Source organism: Dermacentor variabilis, chromosome 2, assembly GCF_050947875.1.
Source record: "Dermacentor variabilis isolate Ectoservices chromosome 2, ASM5094787v1, whole genome shotgun sequence".
NCBI classification, from domain to species: domain Eukaryota; kingdom Metazoa; phylum Arthropoda; class Arachnida; order Ixodida; family Ixodidae; genus Dermacentor; species Dermacentor variabilis.
Genome location: NC_134569.1, coordinates 83,110,696 through 83,131,561, shown reverse-complemented (window position 1 = coordinate 83,131,561; position 20,866 = coordinate 83,110,696). Strand labels below are relative to the sequence as shown.

The window sequence follows — 20,866 nt, the reverse complement described above, 5'->3', positions numbered from 1 at the left end:
ATCACAGAAAATGGCCTAGCGATTTGGTGACTGCTGGACTGCGTCATTGAGTGCACCTTGAAGGGCCGCAAGTTCTGCTGCTGTCGACGTGGTGTTGTGAGAATTTTTAAATTGCAAAGAAACGGCGTCCGATGTAAAAACCACTACTCTGGTAGGGCTGTTGGAATTGGTGGAATTGCCCGTGTAAGTGCTTATGCGGTCAAAGTAATAAGACTAGTATAATTAGGTGGCGATTAGTAGAGTTCTTTCACCGTCATTACACAGCTTTGAAAAGTTGATGTTCGCGACTCGCTTCGTCTGTCATGTCTTTTATACTGACATTGCTGAGATCAGGAAAGCGTTCTGAAATAATATCAACACAGTGAGAAATGGCCTGTCAGCTACGCCTCATGTCACGGGTGGCCTAGATAAGGGTACTAAGTTGGCGCTGCTTTTTTGGTAACTTGGTTTGCGCTGTGAGGCAGGACGGAAAAGTTAGAACTACATATTAAGGCGTCAAGGCGTGGAAATTGGTTGCTAGAGCTTGCATTCATATTCACATTGCAAAATTCAAAATTCAAATAGACCCGCACACAGAGAAAGAAACGAAATAGATGATACGAGCGCTTGACATCAGCAGCAGCTTCTCGATTTTTGCGCTGCGAATATGATTGCAAATACAGAAAGGAGGAACACACAAGTAAGGTCTCTCTCTCTCTTCTTTTTTTCTTTTTGACGTCGTAGTGTTTTTGTCGGTCACTCGTGTTGTCGTAGTCCCCAACTGGCCTCCCAATCTCTCTCATTTGAAACCTTCTCGCAGACCGCACGTCCTCTGGACCAAGATGGCGGTGGCGTCCGGTGGTGGTGGAGGAGGGGGCGCTTCCGACTCGAGCGACTCGGCTGGTGGCGGCGGCGGCGGTGCGAACAACAACAAAGAGACGACATGGGAGTACGTCGAGGCCAAGACGCAGACGCACACCGTGACCAGCGTGGACTGCTGCACCTCCTGCTACTACTTCTGCTGGTACCAGCACGTGCACCGCAACGACATCGACTCGCTCTACCAGCGGTACTTCCTGCACCTGAACCGGCGCAGCCTCACCGCGCTTCTGGGCGTCATGGCGGCGCTCTGCGCCCTCGGGGCGCTCCTGGACCTGGCGCTGTCCCAGCGGCCCTCCCAGCCCCCGCCGGCGGCTCGCGCCGCAGCGTTCGGCGCGCTGCTCGTCTTCTACCTGGCGCTGGTGTACGCCACGCTGCAGACCTCGTTCCGCCAGGTGCACCTGCTCGTGTGCAGCTATCTGGTGCTCGGCTCGTTCGTAGTGCTCGTGGCGCTCGTGGCGCTCCTTGACCCCAGCGCTGCCGAGCGCGCCGTCGTGTCCGACCTGTGGTGCGCGCTCTTCCTCGTGTACGTGTCGTACGCCCTGGTGCCGGTGCGCATGCGTGACAGCGCCGTCGCCGGAGTCCTGCTGGCCGGAACCTACCTGGCCTGCAATCTCGCACTGTATGCTGACACCCTGCACTGGAAGCGGGTGAGTGTTTTCTTTTTTTTTTTAATCTGTGCAGATGTTTCCTTTAGAATTGTCCAAACTCCCAAACCTCTCTGCTCCTTCTCCCGCCCCCCCTCCTTGAAACTATTAGCTGGCTCATTTTTCTTGCTAGCAACGGTTGCTCTAGTACACAGTTTTGGAAACGCCCAGAGTTTCGTGCTGCCAGCCCCCACTGGTGCCCGCATAGATGTTCGTATAGATGACTTTGAAGAACTGATTAGGTTCCTGCATCTTGGTCGTAATACCGATATAACCTAGCTCTGTCCATGAGCGCACAACGTCACATCCATTTTGCACTCACCAAAATTATATGCAAAAAAATGCGTTTAGATATTTCTTATAACACTGCTTATTATGATATTACGCCACGTTTTCCGGACGGCCACGCCTATCGGTCGAAATTGAATTGAACTGTGACACTCCAGTTTGCCAAGGGCCAATCTATGGCTACCTTTATGGATATAATGTACCAAATCCACGGTAACCATTGACTCAAACTATAGTCACCGACGAAGGATGGCCAAACATATCCCCCACCCCCTTATTGTTGTTCATGCATTACCTAGTCCATCGACTGATCTGCACTGGCAAGCTGCCTCACGAGTTTTGCTGTTATGCTCCGAGATTAGCCCCTTGTTCAGTACTGGCAGAATCCTGTAGAAAAAGTGTGAAGATGGCTTTCTCACACTGCTCATTGCTCAAACTACGCCGGTTCACGCATCACTACAATGGTGAATGTTGCGCCGCTAGTAAGTTGCTTTTGCTTTCATGCATTCCTTATGTAGTAACATCATGCATTACGCACAAAAGCAACAACAGTGCGTCCAGCTGATCAGTAATCAATCATAATTTTAACGGTTCTCTGGCTGTCACATCCTGGACGGCAGTGAATTGCGGGAATGCCAGCTTTGGACTTTCATAATCGCAGATGGTGATAAAAGCTTGGGACAACGAGAGGGATAGGACAGACAAATGCGTTCTAAAAGGCCGACCAGACTTCGGAGCAGTGTGTGCAATGCCGCAAATTCGTGTATTACGGATTATTCCTGCAATGAATTAAAAACTACAGCTCCAGATTGACCTATTTATGGGAACATCCGCGGAAAACCCTAACCCCTGCATAAGCGAGTTGCCGCTGCTATGGCGAAGTAGCGCCAACCTTTGACGGGTGCTGCCGTTCTGTGATTGGTCGCTCAAGCCGTTCCTGCTTCCGCAATTTCCGCTTCCATGATGCCTGGTTCCGTTGCTGCTCGCTGTCGCACATATTCACCCATGCTCCCATGTCAACAAAGCAGTAACTTCCGCTTGGAACAAGCGGCTGATGCTATGCAAGTTCCGCTTGACATCGGAAGCTGAGGGAGGGAGCAAGAGAGGAGCGCTGAGGAGAAGGAGGGTAGGCTAACCCTATTTCAATTAGTCGACGGCAGCATGTATTGTGAGCTTTAGGAAACCGTACGGCTCGAAAGTGGTAGCGCTTCCGGTAGGCTTGCAATAGGTAGCTTAGAAAGCGCTAACGCATTCCGACGCCATGATCGCCATCGAGGAGTAAGAGACGCATAGACAGACATAAATAGAACATGAATACTCTTAAACTACAGACTTAAACTTCTTGTTAGGTTCTGCCTCGGGCCGTCATATTAGAGGCGTGTGCATAAAGTCTAAGCATGCTTACATTCTGCAGTTTACTTTTCAATAAAACGCTCTCGAGGAGCATGAATAGCGTACGTCATCGCGAACTGCACTGAAATATGGTCGTACCGTCGCATACTTGGCTACAAGCCGCCATATAGTTTGGAGATACAGCGCACACGTTTACATGTCAGTAGTTGCTGGGCCCGACACACAGATGTCCTTTCTTAAGCTTTTCGTGTGCCTTTCTTTTCTATTTTCTGATGAAATACAGGTGCGTTCTAAAGCATTGATCATGTGCGCCCAGTTCTGGTCATATTTGTACCCTCTCACATCTAGTAAAAGCTTGCATGCTCCTGTAGAGTTGGTGGACATGACATCTGGGCCAGTTTTCATGGTAGATGGCAGGGCATATATAGAGAAATCAGTGAGACTGGAAATCTTCTTTTTGATTCCGACAGCTACATAGTCAAAAATCGCGAATTTAGGCAGATGTCTTTCTCTGGAGCTTTTCTTTGTGATTTCAGTCATAAACCGAACAGCCTTTTTATCACCTCCGCTGTTAGGGCTCTCATAATAGTGATACAGCCGAGAGGTTCGTTTGCAAAATGTCACGCTGCAGAAAGGAGCGGTGGCAGCTGCAAAAGGCGCTCCACAACTACAGTTGTCCAAAACATTCGCCGTTATGTTATGAGCGACGTTTCAGGGTAAAACTGGGCGCCACGTTTAATTCAAACACTGGAAGATTACGAACTGTACAACAGCCAATTTTTAGCCGTATTAATAAGAGCATAAATCTTTGATACGACATCAAGTCCTTTTAAGTGCTGCACTTTTCAGTCGATGGCTATAACGTAGCGGTGGTTCGAGATAAATGATACGGTGCTTCTAAAATCAACAGCCGAATAGATGTATAAATGGCAACGTTGGGCTACTCTAACAGGCTTGGGAAGCTCCCCCATAATGAGGCTGGCAAGAGGGCTCGGTTTCCGGCTATATTATTAAGGCATTCTAGTTTAGCACAGCCGATATATACATGGTGAAGCCGCTTGTTGGACGCAATCCCAAAGCCAAACGATTTAAATAAATAAATAAATAAATAAATAAATAAATAAATAAATAAATAAATAAATAAATACGTAAATAAATAAATAAATAAATAAATAATGGAGGAAAATGCTGCTAGCTTCCCTGCTCGCTTAGAGCGACCGCATGCCGACAGCAGTCACGTATATAGCCAGGGATTGACGCACCGGGTATAGTCCTATAGCCGTATTAGTCGTACTGGCCGTATGACGTTAGAGCGTTTTGAGAATAGGGGACCCAGAGTTAGGCGATGCCGTCGGCCTGGCGTACAAAATAGCGTAAAGAGAAGTACGAAGGAACGCAAAACGCGCACATATAGGGGTATGGGTTCTTGAATGCGCAAATTCGCTCGGGGGCGCTATTTCTAAACCTCCCGGAGTTTTAGCTTTCGCGCGCTCAAAGTTAAAGGACGGAAACAGCGCACCCGCGTCCTTGCGTACCTTAAGCTCCGCGCCATGCTTGCGCTCTCTTGCACTCCTTTCGCGGTTCTTTCGTACACTTCCGGTGGTTGGCGCCCCCTAAATTTTATTTTGTTCTTGCTTGCCTGAATACGATGGAGCGCAATACACGGGTCCAAAGTAACGCGAGACAGACAGGACGAGCGTGACTAACTGCGTGTTTGTTTTGTGGTTTAATAGCTGCACACCTAACTTTTGGTGCGCAAAACCTAAAACTCCCTATTAGAGAGGTTAATGGGAGCTTTAGAAATAGCGCGCTCGGGCGACTTTACGTAAGCAAAGTCCCGAACTTCATTACGTAGGCCCTTTGCGTTCTTTTGAAAGTCCGGCGTTTAGCGTCCTCTAACTTTGGACGCGCAAAACCTGTTCAGCAATAGCGTACCCAGCGAACAATAGAAAAAAAAAACCTAACTCCATTGTAGGCACTTCGCGTCCTTTTGCACTCATTTTTGCGTTCGCTTGTAAGCCTGGCGTATCGCGTCTCCTAAGTGTGGTTGCGCAAAACCTATCAACGCATCAGCCTTAGCTTCGACGTAAGAGGCGCCGTCATGCTGTTTACATAGCTCCGGTGCTCAACACTTTCTCTTTTTTTCCCGTGAGCTATGACTGTGACTATGACTATGACTGGGAGGGGAGTCTTTCCACCACATGTCTGCTCCTTTGCTACGAGTAGGGTTGCCGTAGCGCTTATCGATGCCTGTTTAGTGTCATCGAAGGCAGCAGCTGTTTTCTTGAATTGATTGCTGCATTGTCGGCGAATGACTCGTACCATGCTACAGCGGCGACTTTTCAACTACGTCATCGCGTTCGTACTTCTGTGAATCTAATAGCTTTATAATGTATGTGCCGACTAATGCACGCCGACTACCACGAGCCTCTTGCACAAAACAAATAGAATATCCGCAGTGTGAGGCTCACCAGCCATACTGTCTCACTTTTTTGGAGACGATACAGGGAAGCGGGAACGTCAATGTTACGCTGCACTACCCCCCCTCCCTCCTACTCCCCCCTTAAAGAAACATGATAGCTGAGGGACTTGCGCCATCCGCATCTATTCGAGAACAAAGTTTCGCTTTGTGTTATTTGTGGCGAAACGTATCAGAAATTCTAGAAAATCTTGAAAATGCCAGGCCGAGTTAACGGCCATGTTCCTGACGTTTCATGGCCATCTCTTCTAGGAATGATCGAATAATTGTTTTTATTCGATTAACGATTAATCATTCATCATTTTAGCTTTTAATTGATTAATCGTTTTCGATGAAGGTTTTTTTCACTGAATAATTGATTAATCGAAATTCTTGCCGGGCACATTTAAAAAGGTCGCGACACAGTTATCTACTTTTTAAGGGCCCTACTTTAATGTTTGAGAGGCGGAACCAAGTTTGAAACAGAAGTGCATGAACCTTTGATAAAGGATAATTTGTAACTTCAGTTCACACTTGTGGCTTTTGAAAAGATACACAATGTATGTTATAAAATGGCCCTTAGTGCACAGTTTAGTAAGATACATGACACTAGTAAATACCTGTCGAGTCAAGTTAATTAAGAAATAAGAAAAATGGCAAAAGCGAAAGATGAAGTCCAACTGAAGTATGCAAGAGATTGCAATATGGCACAGGGGAAAAGAAAATTACTGGTTTTGAATTTTAAACCACATGCTCTCTCCTGCAGAGCGAAGGAATGCCAATTGGCGTTTGGGTGAAACCGACACCTTCTTAGTATGGCCGCACAACTGCAGGGTGCGGGAACAGATGCTCGGACGCACCAGATTTGCATGGTGTCTGCATGAACTCCATCGCTACGTCGACATATGTGCTACAAACCGGCGCGCATGCTGTACCACCTCTTTAGTGACGTGGGAACCGCGCGACAATCAGCGACTGCTATAGTATGCCTTATGAGTTGCGAGGGCATGTCAAGCCTCCGTGTGTGAGTGGTTTTAAAGGGGAAAAGGAAGAGATAAGTACAGCGCCGTTACTGCCTCTCGTGCGAGGGCACCTCCACGGCGCTGTACGGGTGAGGGGAAAGGGATGCTTCGGGCTGCGTGGTGGCGTGTGCGGTGTCGGGGAACGGAGGGGAAGCGCTCGGCTCGGCATCACGCGGGTCTCGGGAAAATAGCCGACAGTCGCTCTACCACAGCCACACAGTCACTGCTAGTGCGCCGCCGTTCCGGTACGACTTGTAAAAAAATTTCGTGCTACTCCTGTCAAGCTCTCGAAAACGATTAATCGAACAGGTCTAATCGATTAGGTGAATTAAATGAAAGGTGGACATCGACGAAGATTCATCGTTTTGCGGGATACATTTAGTGGATTCATCGATTGATCATTCGTCGATATTACCAACCCCAATGTCTTGCCTCATAGGCACCAAAAAATTCAAATTTTGAAACTCGCTCGTTACAGCATATATAACTGCATATAACACGCCACAACTAAATGCTCTGTGCAAATCAAGTTTCATAACCTTCCTCTGCATAACGAAGAGAGTTGCATCAACGTTTCGTTCTGCCATGCTAGTGGAAGTTTCTCGTAACCTTGTGTGTACCGCGCAGCTGAGTGGCAGCAGAGAGCTCGGCGACAAAGTGCAGATGTGGCCTTTACTCTATAGCGAGAGTTCGCTACATGCATTTATTTATTTGTTTATTTACGCATTTACGCATTTAGTTATTTATGATCCCCAACGCATGCGCCTGACGCCGACGTCGGTTTCGCGCACCGACGCCCGTCAAAACCGCATGTCACTCGTACGGCTGCCGTCGACATTGCTTCGTTGTTGCGTCGCCGTATGACGCCGTAGGTTCATTTTGACGAAGCAATTTCTTGTCTTCGTGTTACGCATCCCTTTTTCTTTTAAAGAGGAAGCTTTAGCTCGGGTGCTCCTATCTAAATGCATGTAAAAGGAGAATTCGTTTTTCTCGGCAACCACTGTGCCAAATTTGGCGAGGTTTGTTGCATTAAAAAAATTTAATACTAGTGACTGTGGGTTTCGAATTCTTCATTTAGGCCGTCACTTTTTATTAAAGATGGGCAAATATAAAAAAAAATTTCAGAAAACGGAACTATCAAGTTTACAACTCTGTAACTAAGCAATAAAAATGATATCATAACTCTGTGAATTGAATCTAATAGTACATCTAAAGCGGACAAAATTTATATGTTACGCATGAAACTCAAAAATATTATTAATATGGAAATACAGCTTTTGCGGAACCCTTGTGCACAACGTAACAAATTCGCCTAAGATATAAAATAACATATCGAATTTGTCCGCTTTCAATGGTCTAATTGATGCCGTTTAGAGAGCCGCGATAGCTGTTTTTGATTCAGCGCCATTAATCTGTAAACTTCGCGCTTCTATTTTTTTCAAACATTCGAATTTTTGAAAATCTCTAACAAAATTCAGACACCTAAATCCAAATTCCGCTTCCAACAGTCACTAGAATTTAACTGTCCTTCTCAAATGCAACAAACTTCATTAAAATCGGTCCAGGGTTTATCTCAGAAAAAAAAAAATGTTTTTGCGTTCTACATGTATTTGAACAGGCCGCGTCGGAGTTGGGCCCGAGCTAAAGCTTCCTCTCAATACCGCGCGGTATACTCGACTGCTATGCAGATAGGGCGCCATGGCCCGAGCATTGTTATCGCGCAGTCCGGTGAAACTCGCCGGAAAGCAATTTGTTTTGTCTAGATTCAGAGTCCTCGTTCGGTGGCACAGCTGCGACGTCGACCGTAGCGCAGCGCCTGGACGTGCAGGGTCTGTCTCGCTGTTGCGTCTATTCTAAACGGGGCGAAACGGAAATGTCATTGTCTCATTGTTCCTGGCAGTCACTGTCCTCGCTGCTTTGTTATTAAGGTGAGAGCCTTAAGTGGCTTGTTGCAATGGCTCATGCCTAAAAACGTAAACGCGGCGTCTGGTCCAGTGGTACAAAAATATCATCGTCAGCAATGGCTCATATCCCCGTAAGCAAGCAAGAAATACAAAGGCTCATACACCACTTGAGGCAGAGGCTACAAGCGTTCATTAAAGTGAAAATAACAGTGCATACATTCATTGAAATCACTCACGCAACACACAGAACAGCATACGTTTCAATAAACAACAAGCTCAAAACGAGCATCCGAACCATCAATAAAGCTTCGCATACTACCTTCGGAAGTACGCTACGGCCGAGGATGCTCGCCAAGCGAGAAACGGGGTGCTACGTGCGAAGCGGCAGGAGCAAGGCGTTCGACCACGAGTGCTGCTTTCCCGTGCCGAGAGGATGCGGCGTAAAGTCGAACGGAAAGGTCGTTGGCGCGAGTCTGACCCCGCTATACGAGCGGTAGCTAAGCGTCGAAAACGAGCCCAAGAAGCCGAAATGCGAAAGCAGCTACTCGACGATGCGAGACGGCAACGTAGAGAGGAGACCGAAGCTCGCAGACAACAGCTTGCCACACGTGTACTTCGCACTGCGGCATGTTATGACTTGCAAGAAGTCTGACCGCTCCGATCATGTAACTTATTGCATTACCAAGTGTGCAGCAGGCTTTCGCCTTCACATGTTACAGGAGTGTAGCATGCTGCCGAACTGTCTTTTCTTTTACCGTTATTTATTATGATTTGTGTAAAAGCGGGAATAGCGCGCGAGGACCTTCAGGACTTGCCATGCTGGTAATCTTTTTTCTTTATTATTATTAATTGCGACAGTATGGGAAGCTTGGCCTACTGAAGAGCCTGCTATACCGAAGTCGTGGCTAAACATACGTACATATAAAAAAGTACTAGACCAGAGATCAATATATTTAGAAAAAAAAATAATCAATAGCTTTCACAGTCGCTTAGAGTGGAAGAAAACAGTAAATACACTTTACTTATGAAAGCCATGACATGAAGTTGCAAATAACTACAAATCATGCCTAATAGAGAGTCGGTCGCGTCACCTTTGACAAGCACGAGTAGTCTCTGTTGATATGGCAATAGTTCAGTTCAAAGCGAAGCGCTTAAAAAAATGCTAACGCAATTTTTATGTTCGACTTGTACAGTGTGTCGAGCTTGGGGTATGGGTCGGTAACTAGGTGACTATAGGTCTGCGCTGGTGTCGCATGGTCTTATGTTGTCCTTTTGTGTACGCGTCAACCATCTCTCGTTACAGAAGACCAAAGAAAGAAAGAGACCTACGTTGGAATACTTAATTCAGGGCCGTTTTTCATTTATCTGCTAAACGTCTGCTTCACCCATACGACTGCCCTATCCATAAGGAGTTCTCGAACATGTAGCCAAGACGAATCCTATAGCTCTTATGATCATTCGTGGACCCCTTGAGGGTTCATAGTATATGTGCGGGCCCTTTTTCCTTTTTCGTTTCGTTTCTCTTTCCATTACCCATCCCCCAGTGCGGTAAACAAGTAGGAAGCTTTTACCTAACCACCTTTTTCTTTCTTCATTGACCGCTCTTTTCTTTCTCACGTTTCTTTTTTTATCGTCTACGTGTCTCCTTTGTTTTCTAATCCTGGCACTTCGTAAATATTGAAAGCGCTTTGAAGTTTTAATTAGTACCAAAGCCAAGTGGAGAGCTTTTTCTTTGTTACTATCGAAACGAAAGTTAGTTCAGGGATATTTTTCGCAGCATCATCAACGACTCACTCCTTTTAACTTACTAGTCAGCGCGAAAATACTAAAAACGTTAAGAAGTGCTTCGATGGGGGCTAGCTAGTTGGTTTGCCACGCCTGTATTGGTGTATGGCGCCGCGAATGGGGTGCACAGGAACACTAACACTAAAAACGATAGACGAACACAGACCTTGCGTACTAGCAACTGCTTATTCGTTCCCCTACGCTTCTCATGCATATACTTTTTTTATGACAGTAGTTTGGCCGCATGTGTGTCAACGCACCTTGAATAGTTTTATATCTAGACACTGTTAAATTCTTAGAAGAAAGGTTTCGAGCAGGACGGTAACCAGCACCTCGTCTTTGAGGTACGTGCTTCGTGTGTCATATGCGCCCTCTGATATTGTTCCATGCCCGTTACTTTATTCCATCACGAACTTTATTTGCCTCTCTGGACGTGACCCTATTTGTATATATACGTACGACAAACGTAAGCGAACGGAGAGACAGTTGTCAGTGCGCGAGCTCTTCTTTTTTTTTTTTTTTGCTTCGTGTTAGTGTTTCTGTGTGTGGCACTTTCGCAGCGTTATACACCAATGCAGTGTAAGTATGTTTCATGCAGCGCACATAAATACGCAAGGAACACAGAGGTTGTAAACCTTTTTAATACTCGCTGGGCTGGCAACGTGTTCGTGACGCCAGAGAACTTCCGGTCGCGCGTTTTAGAGCGGAGTCGTTTCCACAGCCGTTTTCGTGCGGTGGCGTGCGCAGTACCAAATGTCATGAAAGGAAAAACTGTCCCCCACCAGAATGTAGTACGAAGCTACAAAGATAACCCCTGTGGGTTTCTCTGAAAGAAAGCTCCGAAGTCGAGGAAAAGTTTGCACTGCTCCTGGGTAGGTCACCTCGACGCACCACTCCTCGGGTGCTTCGATTTTTTTATGTACTCATGCTGTTGGCATGTCGGCCGTTACAGGGTAGGTCAAAAGCAGCCCTTCAACAATTAGTACAATACATGGATATTACAATATTTCATAGAGCACAAAAGAAAAACAGGTCAATAGCAGCAATTCGACAATTAGTACAGTGCATGAATAAGGCAGTACATGAATAAGCGAACATAAGCGAACAAAAAAGGTATACATAAGCGAAATATTCTGCACGTATTCCGGTCAATAATACAAGACTATAAATGCAGTGTTAACAAACGAGCTCATACACACGCCCCCCTCCCCCCCCCAAAGAAAAACAAAGAAAGCTACTCCTAAACACATATTTAAAATTATTGCGGTAGAACGCTCCCTGAGCGACGCTTTACAACTTCCTTTGCATAACCAAAATTTTCGATGGGGCCCTAGCGAAGGGCCTTTTAATATAAGTTGAGGGGCTCGCTAAGAAAACGATTTTTGTGGGTTATTTTTGTAGTCGGGGTCCCAGCCTCCTTATCCCATGGGTGCATGCAGCCCTGACTGAGCTGTCAATGCCGTGATGTTGTGACGTCATCACGCGTTTACTCTTGAACCGATAAACTCCAGGTAGCCAATCAAAAAAAATCCTGTTGGTTTCGTTCAATTGTTACACAGGTTCTCACACAGAGAACACATCACGTTCTCTGCGAGTGTCACTCGTTCGAAGGCCGAAGGTTCTCTCTCTCTCTCTCTGTCCCCGTGCCAGCTTAAAAGAAGAACGATAGGTTTATGGAATTTTGACCTAACAAAGCAGCAAAAAAAAAAAGGCTATGATAGCTGTTGTAGCTGAAGGCTCTGGATTTGTTTAGACCATCCGTAATTCTTTAACGTGCACCCAAACCTGGCTACACTAGCTCCTTGGGCTTGTTTCTGTAGCGTTCTGTTTTTATAGCTGTGTCCCTTTTCCAAGCTTTGGCATAACCAGCCCCTTCGGCGGCCAATCTTCATATCTGTCGCAGCTAATAAATATGCAAGTACACGAGCATTCTTGCAATGCGCCCTTATTAGAGTGCGGTCGCCGCGGCCGAGGATCGAACTCACGATCTCGCTCTAATCAATAGAATGCCATATATATAGCCACTGATCTATGGTAGTGGGTGGCGTAAGATGATTGCACACTCGGCGGATCGCACAGGAATGGGGCTGAGACCCTGGCAACAGGCGCCATTGATGCGTTGAGCTGCCCCGCAAGTATCCAAGATTGGAAGTGTGCGGCTGGCTCAGAACACTAGCGCCCCTCTTCGCGTATTCGCACTGTGTCCTTCTACTTTCTGCTCGCTGTTAGTTCCCTACACTTCTTCCAGTGTTGAATGCATTACAGTGTATAACGCTCTGTATTTCCCCGTAGTTTAGTTTTGCAAAGCAAGGGCAAGTGCACTTGTAAACAGGTTCCGTGCAATTACTTCTGTACTTGTCTCTCTCTCTCTCTCTCTCTCTCTCTCTCTCTCTCTCTCTCTCTCTTTATTGCACTTCGTTCAGCGGAACATTTTACTTTGGCTTATGATAATCTGGCTAGGGGCGTGCGAATATTCGAAACTTTCTAATCACGAATCAAATATTGTCCTATTCCTCATATGCTATAGTCACTACATTAGGAAACCCGAATATTTTTCGAATACTTTTCGAATAGTTTACGACGTCGACTGTACAAGGTCAAACGCAAAATTGAAGCAAAAACGCGATAACTTTCATCCTATCACAGTGGAGATAACGTATTAAGATCGCGCTCGCAATAAAGTGTTCACACACGGCATTCGGCAGTGGGTACTGTTTGGTACTATCCTATATGACTACATTGACTATATTACTACAAATCCTACAGTGACTACATTATAAAATCCGAATATTTTTCGAATACTTTTCGAATACTATGCGATGACGACTGTACAAGATCAAACGCAGAATTGAAGTAAAGGTGCGATAACTTTCATCTTATCACAGTGAACATAACGTACTAAGAGCGCGCTCGCAATAAAGTGTTCACACACGGCATTCGGCAGTGGGTACTGTTTGGTACTGTTTATAGATGCATCACATGTGTCCTCTTATCCGGTTAAATCAGAATAGATTTCATTGCAACATACTTTATTTATTTATTATTTATTTATTAATACCTCAAGGATCCAAAATAGGACATTACATGAGGGATGGGCATGTAAAAGGCGGGATTGATGATGTGGAAATTAGAAAGATGAGTCGGAACACTCAATGGCAGATCTAAAGCGTGCTGTATCGCGGATGGGTGCAGTTTGTCTGGGAAGGCCATTCCAGTCTCGGACTGCAGGAACGTAGTGGTGCGGGCTTGTGGTGGAATTAGCGAGTTCGGATGGCCTGTTCGACGAACACGGTGAGCCAGCTGGACCAGCTGGCTGTCACGAGGTATGGAATAAAAAAACCTGTGCTAGAGGCATAGGCGAGAGATGTGACGACGAGAGGCAAGAGGCGATAGGTCTAGTTTAGATTTTAGCGATGAAACGCTAGTGTGATGTGAGTAATCTGAAAGAATAAATCTAGCAGTACGGCTTTGAACGCTTTCAAGGGCTTTAGTGAGATTAGTTTGGTAAGGGTCAAATATAGCACATGCATATTCAAGTTTTGGTCGCACAAGCGTTTTATAGGCAACTGATTGCATGGGTGGTTGTGCCATGAAGAGATTACGGCGAAGATAGCCAAGAATATTGTTAGCTGAATTAATTATGCCGCTTACACGATTTGTCCAAGACAAATCTTTGGATAAGTGAATTCCTAAGTACTTGAAGGAGTCCGTAGTAGATGTAGTGCAGTTGTTAATCTTGTAGGAAGGGGGACTGTAGTTAGGTCGACGATGGAATGAAATATGCACAGTCTTACTAACGTTTAGGGACATGAGCCATGTAGCACACCAGTCTTGAATATGAAAGAGGTCCTCCTGAAGAGTAGAGACGTCTGCGACGGTATTGATAGGGCTTTATAGGACACAATCATCAGCGAAAAGACGTATTGCAGAGGTTACAGTGAATGGCAGGTCATTAATGTAGATTAAAAATAGGAGTGGCCCAAGAACAGTGCCCTGAGGTGCACCAGATAGAACGGAGGAAGCGGAAGATGTAAGTTTGTTAGCATATACAAGCTGTTTATATGTAAGGTTGTTAGCATATACAAACTTTATACAATAGTGGCACCATCTGCCGCGAGCATATGACCTAGAGAAAAACTTTTTTTTCCGCTCTGCCGGACACCGCAAACGGCATGCATGTCTGTTCTTGTGCCGAAGGTACACACATTTTGGCCGGCACGGGTGCCTTTATCAACGTTATATGATATTGCACGACTGGGTATGTCCCGAAAAGCCCCGAGTTTGCGAACAATCTGCTTAGTTGTTCGTAGTGCTATTTCGCGCTTTTCACGAAGCATGCTGTAAGATGTCCTGTGTAATGACAGAAACTTTCTATTGTTGTGAATGCCGGAATGTGAAAAGTATTCGTTATTAATAGTGAGGAGGCTATAAATTATCCGCGAATTATTCGAAAAATATTCGATATTCTATTCGGTTCTGGAACTATTCTATTGTTGTTCTATTTGATTCGCTTCTGGTACCATTCGATTAGTATTATATTCAGACTATATAACTGCTATTCGCACTAGTCTGGATGTTGCAACTTGGGAGATAAGTGCCGCCAAAGGCAAATCTCAGACAGAAATAGACTTAGAAAATTGCTTCTACAAAGGTACTTCTGGAAAAGTACGTCTGGAAGAAATAACGTTGAAAAGGACTCGTAGAAAGTAGTTGTGAAAGGTGCTTCGTTCATAAGAGTGTTCTTTATTTGTACTAATGTCTTGCATGACTTGTGACATTGTCGTTTTCGTACTCTTTGTTGCTTTGATATTTCTTTCGTAATTTCGCTGCTGTGGGTTCGACTGTTATGATGTTTGCATTAACTTTTGTTCTGCTCGTTCTTTCACACAAAGTGCGCTCATAAGTATACAAAACTATGTGTGTAACTATACCAATGGCTATAGAGACAATGACGCCATATATGTGCGCAACATCTGCTTATTATTTCGTGCAAATAAAAAGACGATATCCGGAAAACTTGTCCTGGGATTTCGAAAAATCACCTTTTTAAGTTTGAGATTAACTATAAAAAGCAGAGCCTATCGGCTGATAGAGATTTACGTCATTACGTCGCGCACTTATTTTTTTTCCCTGCTCGTGCAATCCGTGTAAATGCATTAATTATGCCGTGTACTCAAGTGCTCTTTAAGCTTCCTACCTTTTAATTAACGCACCATGTTCAATGCAAAAGGAGTCGCCAACCAGCTTTTCTTTGAAATCTTAATGCGGAGGTCTTGATGCATAACAGGGAAGGACGAGACGTGAATAAGTTATCGAGCGCCGATTTTCGACCGAACATGTGCTTAGAAATGTAATTCGCAACGCACCTCGAAAATTCTGTATTTTGGCGGCAGAAAGCTTCAATATTTGCAATTCGCAATCGAAGTCTTCTATAGCCACCCTTGTTCAGAGGTCCTCCGTCGGCTACTCAAATAATGCTTCACCAAGGGCATCGTGATAACTCAGTGGAATTTTCGTGGAATTCTTAGCACCAAAGCTTTACCCTCCGTTGTTTTCTGCCGTTTTCGATTATTCTGCTATAATGTATGTGTCCTTAAAAGGATTAATCGGTGGTCAGTGGTACTGAATAGCTTATGTGCATTCGTGGCCGGCGCTCTGTTAGCTTTTCGCAGTTTACTTGCACGCCCTCTTGATGCAATTATGGCCTACGAAATATTTTCGCTGGGGATTTCGTTTGCAGGGCTGTATTTTATTCGTGTCTGTGATCACCTGCTGGCGTCTTAACATGGTCAAGCTTGCGAAAGTACGTGTCATTGTCTTCGTTGTCTTTGTTAAAAGGTGTGTGATGACAGACTCAGTCATGGGTGAAGTAAAGCGTTGCAGACACTTGTCACATTGGAGCTTGGCACGAAGTCAATATAACTTGAGCGCGAAGCTAACGCACCGTATCAGTTTAGACTGGTATTGCTGTGACAATTCAGTTTGAACAAATCATTCGTGACGATATTGACAAGCATCTTCACAAGTTGATGTACAGATTCAGCGCTGCAGCACCATCATATTTAAGATGTCGACGATGCTAATGATAATGATGTTGATAATAATGATCGTGGTGCTTATAATAATAATTACGATGATGATGTTCCTTCAAAACATGGTACGTACCCATAATGGGGGATGAACACAGACTCTGCTGGTTGTACGCACATTTAATAACGGCTGGCACGGATGAAGAGCCGGAAGCGGTAGAACTGAACCCAAAAGCTTGTTGGGTAATTGAAAAGTCAGACAAGCTGAATGAATGATCACGCTCCAAAGAAAAGAAATTCCAACTTAAAATCTACCCTATAACAGAAACTTGACGGCATACTATAGCGCACTATAAATACACATAATTCCAGAGGAACTCATCTCAAGATTAATGCCGACGTTAACGCGATAAGCATCGAAACAATGTAATGACACACCGTATTGCCCACGCCAAAGTGTTATGCAGCCGGACTCCTCTCTCACGCTTACCTTCGCACACGCTGCGCCACCTAACGGCGCCGCTACGAAGTCCGCGCGTGGCACAGGTTAGATTCCGCCGAGCACAGAAGAAACCTGAAAGAATTTCTTTGGTCTTTGAAGGGAGGCACATACTCAGTGGCACACACCCAGTTATCCAAGTTGGTCCAACGGTTGGTTTTGATCTCTGTTCCCGGAGTACAGCAGCTTGGTGCGCTACTCATTAGACCATGCACTACACAGTGACCCAAGTTGGCAGGGAAACGGTTGGAGACAGACAGACAGACAGACAGACAGACAGACAGACAGGCCGGCAGGCAGGCCGGCAGGCAGGCAGGCAGGCAGGCAGGCAGGCAGGCAGGCAGGCAGGCAGGCAGGCAGATAGATAGATAGATAGATAGATAGATAGATAGATAGATAGATAGATAGATAGATAGATAGATAGATAGATAGATAGATAGATAGATAGATAGATAGATAGATAGATAGATAGATAGATAGATTCCAGAAAGTGCGTCAGGTACCCTGAGAAAGCTAATCGTATTAATAAGACGATAATTGAACGATTCAGACTGGAAGAATTTAGTATCATCTGCTTTGCTTTCTTTCTTTGTTCAGCCCAGTTTTAAGTAACGACTACCTTGTGACTATCTGGCGACTATCTGGCTGTTTACGTGGATCGTTCCCGACGATAGTGCAGTCTAAAAATGTGGCCCGATCTCGAAGAGCCCTTTTCGATGCTACCATGGGTCACTCGGTACTACTGCAACAACAAACACTATGCGCTACATGTCGCATCAGTTCGCAACACGTCATAAGGGCGTTAACTGTTTGCTGCGGAACAGATATATCATTAAGAAGAACCGTTCTCTGGTAAATCATGCATGCCTCGCATTGCGTATACGTCAACAGGAGCTGAGTCTGCTTTGGTTTTTTTAAGCGAAGCTTTCTTTACGAGCCCTCCGGGACTTTCATTTCCGTGATTGCTGCTCCTCCTTTGCTGACAAGCTCACACTTCAAAAAAAGATTAATAATAAAGAATGAATTATGCGCCCTATGGTACAATCGAAACTAGGCCGCGATCATACGCATACTTCTGGAGTTCCAAAGGCAACCAGGTCTTTATAACACTTAGCGCATGCGTCCCGTCCGTACGTAACGAATTGAATCTAATTATTTACTTCTAATCAATCGCGCTTTTTTTGGGGGGGGGGTAATTATCTAATTTAACGATTACTTTGTTTTCTCGGTAATGCTCACTGTAATGCGATAACTTTTTTTAGTACTAATTGCATGTAACCAGTTACATTTCTGACGAAACAATGTGTAGCAGGCTTCACCGCTTTGAGCATTTAAATTTGGCGGGAACTACAAAGTCCAAAGGGATGAAAGCATGTACATGGGTGACTTCCTTTTCACAATCAGCGTCCTGCAACGGCGCGTGAATCGCGTGAACATGGCACGCTTGCAGGTTTGCACACTACTCTTGGAAGTCCGGCCTCTGAGCTCTTCTTGTATAAAAAGTTTCTCTTCCTGTCTCCTGGAAGCGCTTATAGACGGCCTTCATAGGTGGTAACAGCTGCTGCTCAATTCCTTTTCGCTGAGAGCAGTCTGTGATTTCTCTGATACAGAAAGAAGGTTCTCGCCTTTGCAACACGCGAAAGGTATTGACTTCCATGGCTCAATAATATATGCAGCATTATATTAAGTTACATAACAGATTTGGCCACCTATTCAAAGAGCTTGGTTGTTTGCTGGCGTCCGGTACAATTAGTCGCTTAAGTCTAAATGGCTGACGAGTGAACGGCAACGTGAGGAGGTCCACGAGATGTTGTTCGGCAAATCGAAACACTTCGGCGGCTCGCTAGTCGTCAGTCGTCAGTGCGCGAGCTCCGTGTTCGTCTTTTGTTTTTCGTGTTAGTGTTGCTGTGTGTACCACCTTTGCAGCGTCATATGTTAATACAGCAAAATCGATATAACCTAGGTTTCAGCTAATATCAGTCTTTCGCGCAAAAGTCACAGGGATTTCTACTGCGCTTTATGCTGAGAAAAAGAATAAGACAGGTCGTGGCACAAACTAAGAATGTTCCTCGAGCAGTAATGTGTCAACATATTGGGCAGAGGTCGACCACATGTTGTTCGACAAATTGAAACGACACTTCTATGGCTCGCTAGTGGTGGACACTTCGGATGCCATGGAACCACGTAATGCCATTTTTTCAGTTTTTCGCTGGCCTTGTAGGGAGCGCCTTCCCCTAGCTCCAGGAACAACGAAAATCTGCGCTTCATAGAGAATCTTGCAACCCGGTCATCGCGGCATTGAGTAACGACAGTCTGTTCAGCAAGGTGTTTGTACGTTACTATACAGCCCTTCTCTCCATCGCACACATAAAACCAGTTTACAGTGTCGCTGCAGAAGTATTCAAAAGAAAATGAGGGAAGATTATTGAATAAAATTTTGAAAATGAATTCTTAGTGAAGATAAACAACGTGTGAATGGCTGCAGACGACGCATTTAAAGGTCCAGGCAAGAGCCAGGCCAGTTCATTCTACTTATTGTGTTTGTGCAATGTTAATAAAAGTAGGGAAGAAAGTAACGTTAAGGTAATCGATTCCTCTTTAGTAATTGCTCAATTACATTCGTGGAGCAGTAATTAGTAACCGTAAAAGCAAAATATTGCCGAGCATTTCAGCGCATACTTCCACAGTGTCTTTACCAATACAAATGACCCTGCGCTTCCTACTTCTCCATTGTCCGGTGCAAACTCGGAACTTTTATCTGTAACGGGCGTAGTTTCCACGCTCCTTAACTTGAAAACCAAATCTACCCCTGCTCCCGACAACATACCGAACGTTTATCTGCGTCGATGCGGAGCATTTCAACGCATACTTCCACAGTGTCTTTACCAACACAAATGACCCTGCGCTTCCTACTTTTCCATTGTCCGGTGCAAGCTCGGAACTTGTTACCAGGCGTAGTATCCATGCTCCTTGACTTGAAAACCAAATCTACCCTTGTCGCGACAACATACCGAACGTTTTTCTACGTCGGTACAGAGAAATGATGTCCCTGTTTCTTGTTATTATTTTTCGTGCATCATTATCCAGAGCAACCCTTCCTACTAACTGGCGAACTGCGCGTGTATTGCCAGTGCCGAAGAAGGGTGACCTAACACTAATAAGTAATTATCGCCCAGTATCGCTAACGGCATCGTGCTGTAAGATGCTGGAGCACATCACAGCTAACTTCATTACTAAATTCTTAAATGATAACAATGTTCTTTCACCTTGGCGGCATGGTTTTTGAAAAGTTTTTTCCCCTGTCACCCAATTAACATTGGTTATTCATTCTTTTGCGAATATTTTAGACAAATCCGACCAGGTATATGTAATATATTTAGACTTCAGGAAAGCATTTGACCTTGCTGCGCACTCGAAATTGATTGAGAAGCTTCGATTAATTAACCTTCTTTGTTTCATTATTAATTGGGTTTCAGCGTACCTCACGAACCGAAAACAGTGTGTAAGTATTGCCACTTATTCCCGTAAACTCCCACTTACCTCAAGTGTCTCTCAGGGTAGCGTTCCAGGGCCTTTATTGCTTTTAATATATATTAATCACATTACCAGCGTAATCACTGAACCCCTTCAAATAATATTATTCGCTGATGATTGTGTGCTGTCTGGTGAAGTAACCGGCCGTGATGATCAGATAACCGTGAACGATAACCTTCATAATCTTCTTTCTTGGTGTCGTCGCTGGAATATGGAACTAAATGCTAACAAGTCAGTGTACATGAAAATAAATAAAAAATTAAATAGTCTATCTTTACCTCATGCCCTAGGATCTGAACCGACAACCGAGGTGAGGAAATACAACTATCTTGCCGTCATAATAACAAATAGCCTTAACTGGAACACACACATTACTAATATGCGACTCAGCCTTTCTTAACCTTTGTCTTCTACATCATAAGCTAAAACAAGCTCCCGCTGAAACTAAACATTTAGCCTACACATCACTAATAAGACCAAAACTTGAGT

General features: G+C 44.9%; 1 protein-coding gene across 6 annotated transcripts in view; it reads left to right on the top strand.

Moving 5' to 3' along the window:
• Positions 1–20,866, top strand: part of LOC142572185 (adenylate cyclase type 5-like) — a 308,272-nt gene that overhangs the window by 193,484 nt on the left and 93,922 nt on the right. For all 6 annotated transcript variants that reach the window (XM_075681117.1, XM_075681118.1, XM_075681116.1 and 3 more), the window contains one exon: positions 800–1,508. In XM_075681117.1, the coding sequence (XP_075537232.1) occupies positions 800–1,508 (709 nt within the window). The remainder of the gene's footprint in view (positions 1–799; positions 1,509–20,866) is intronic.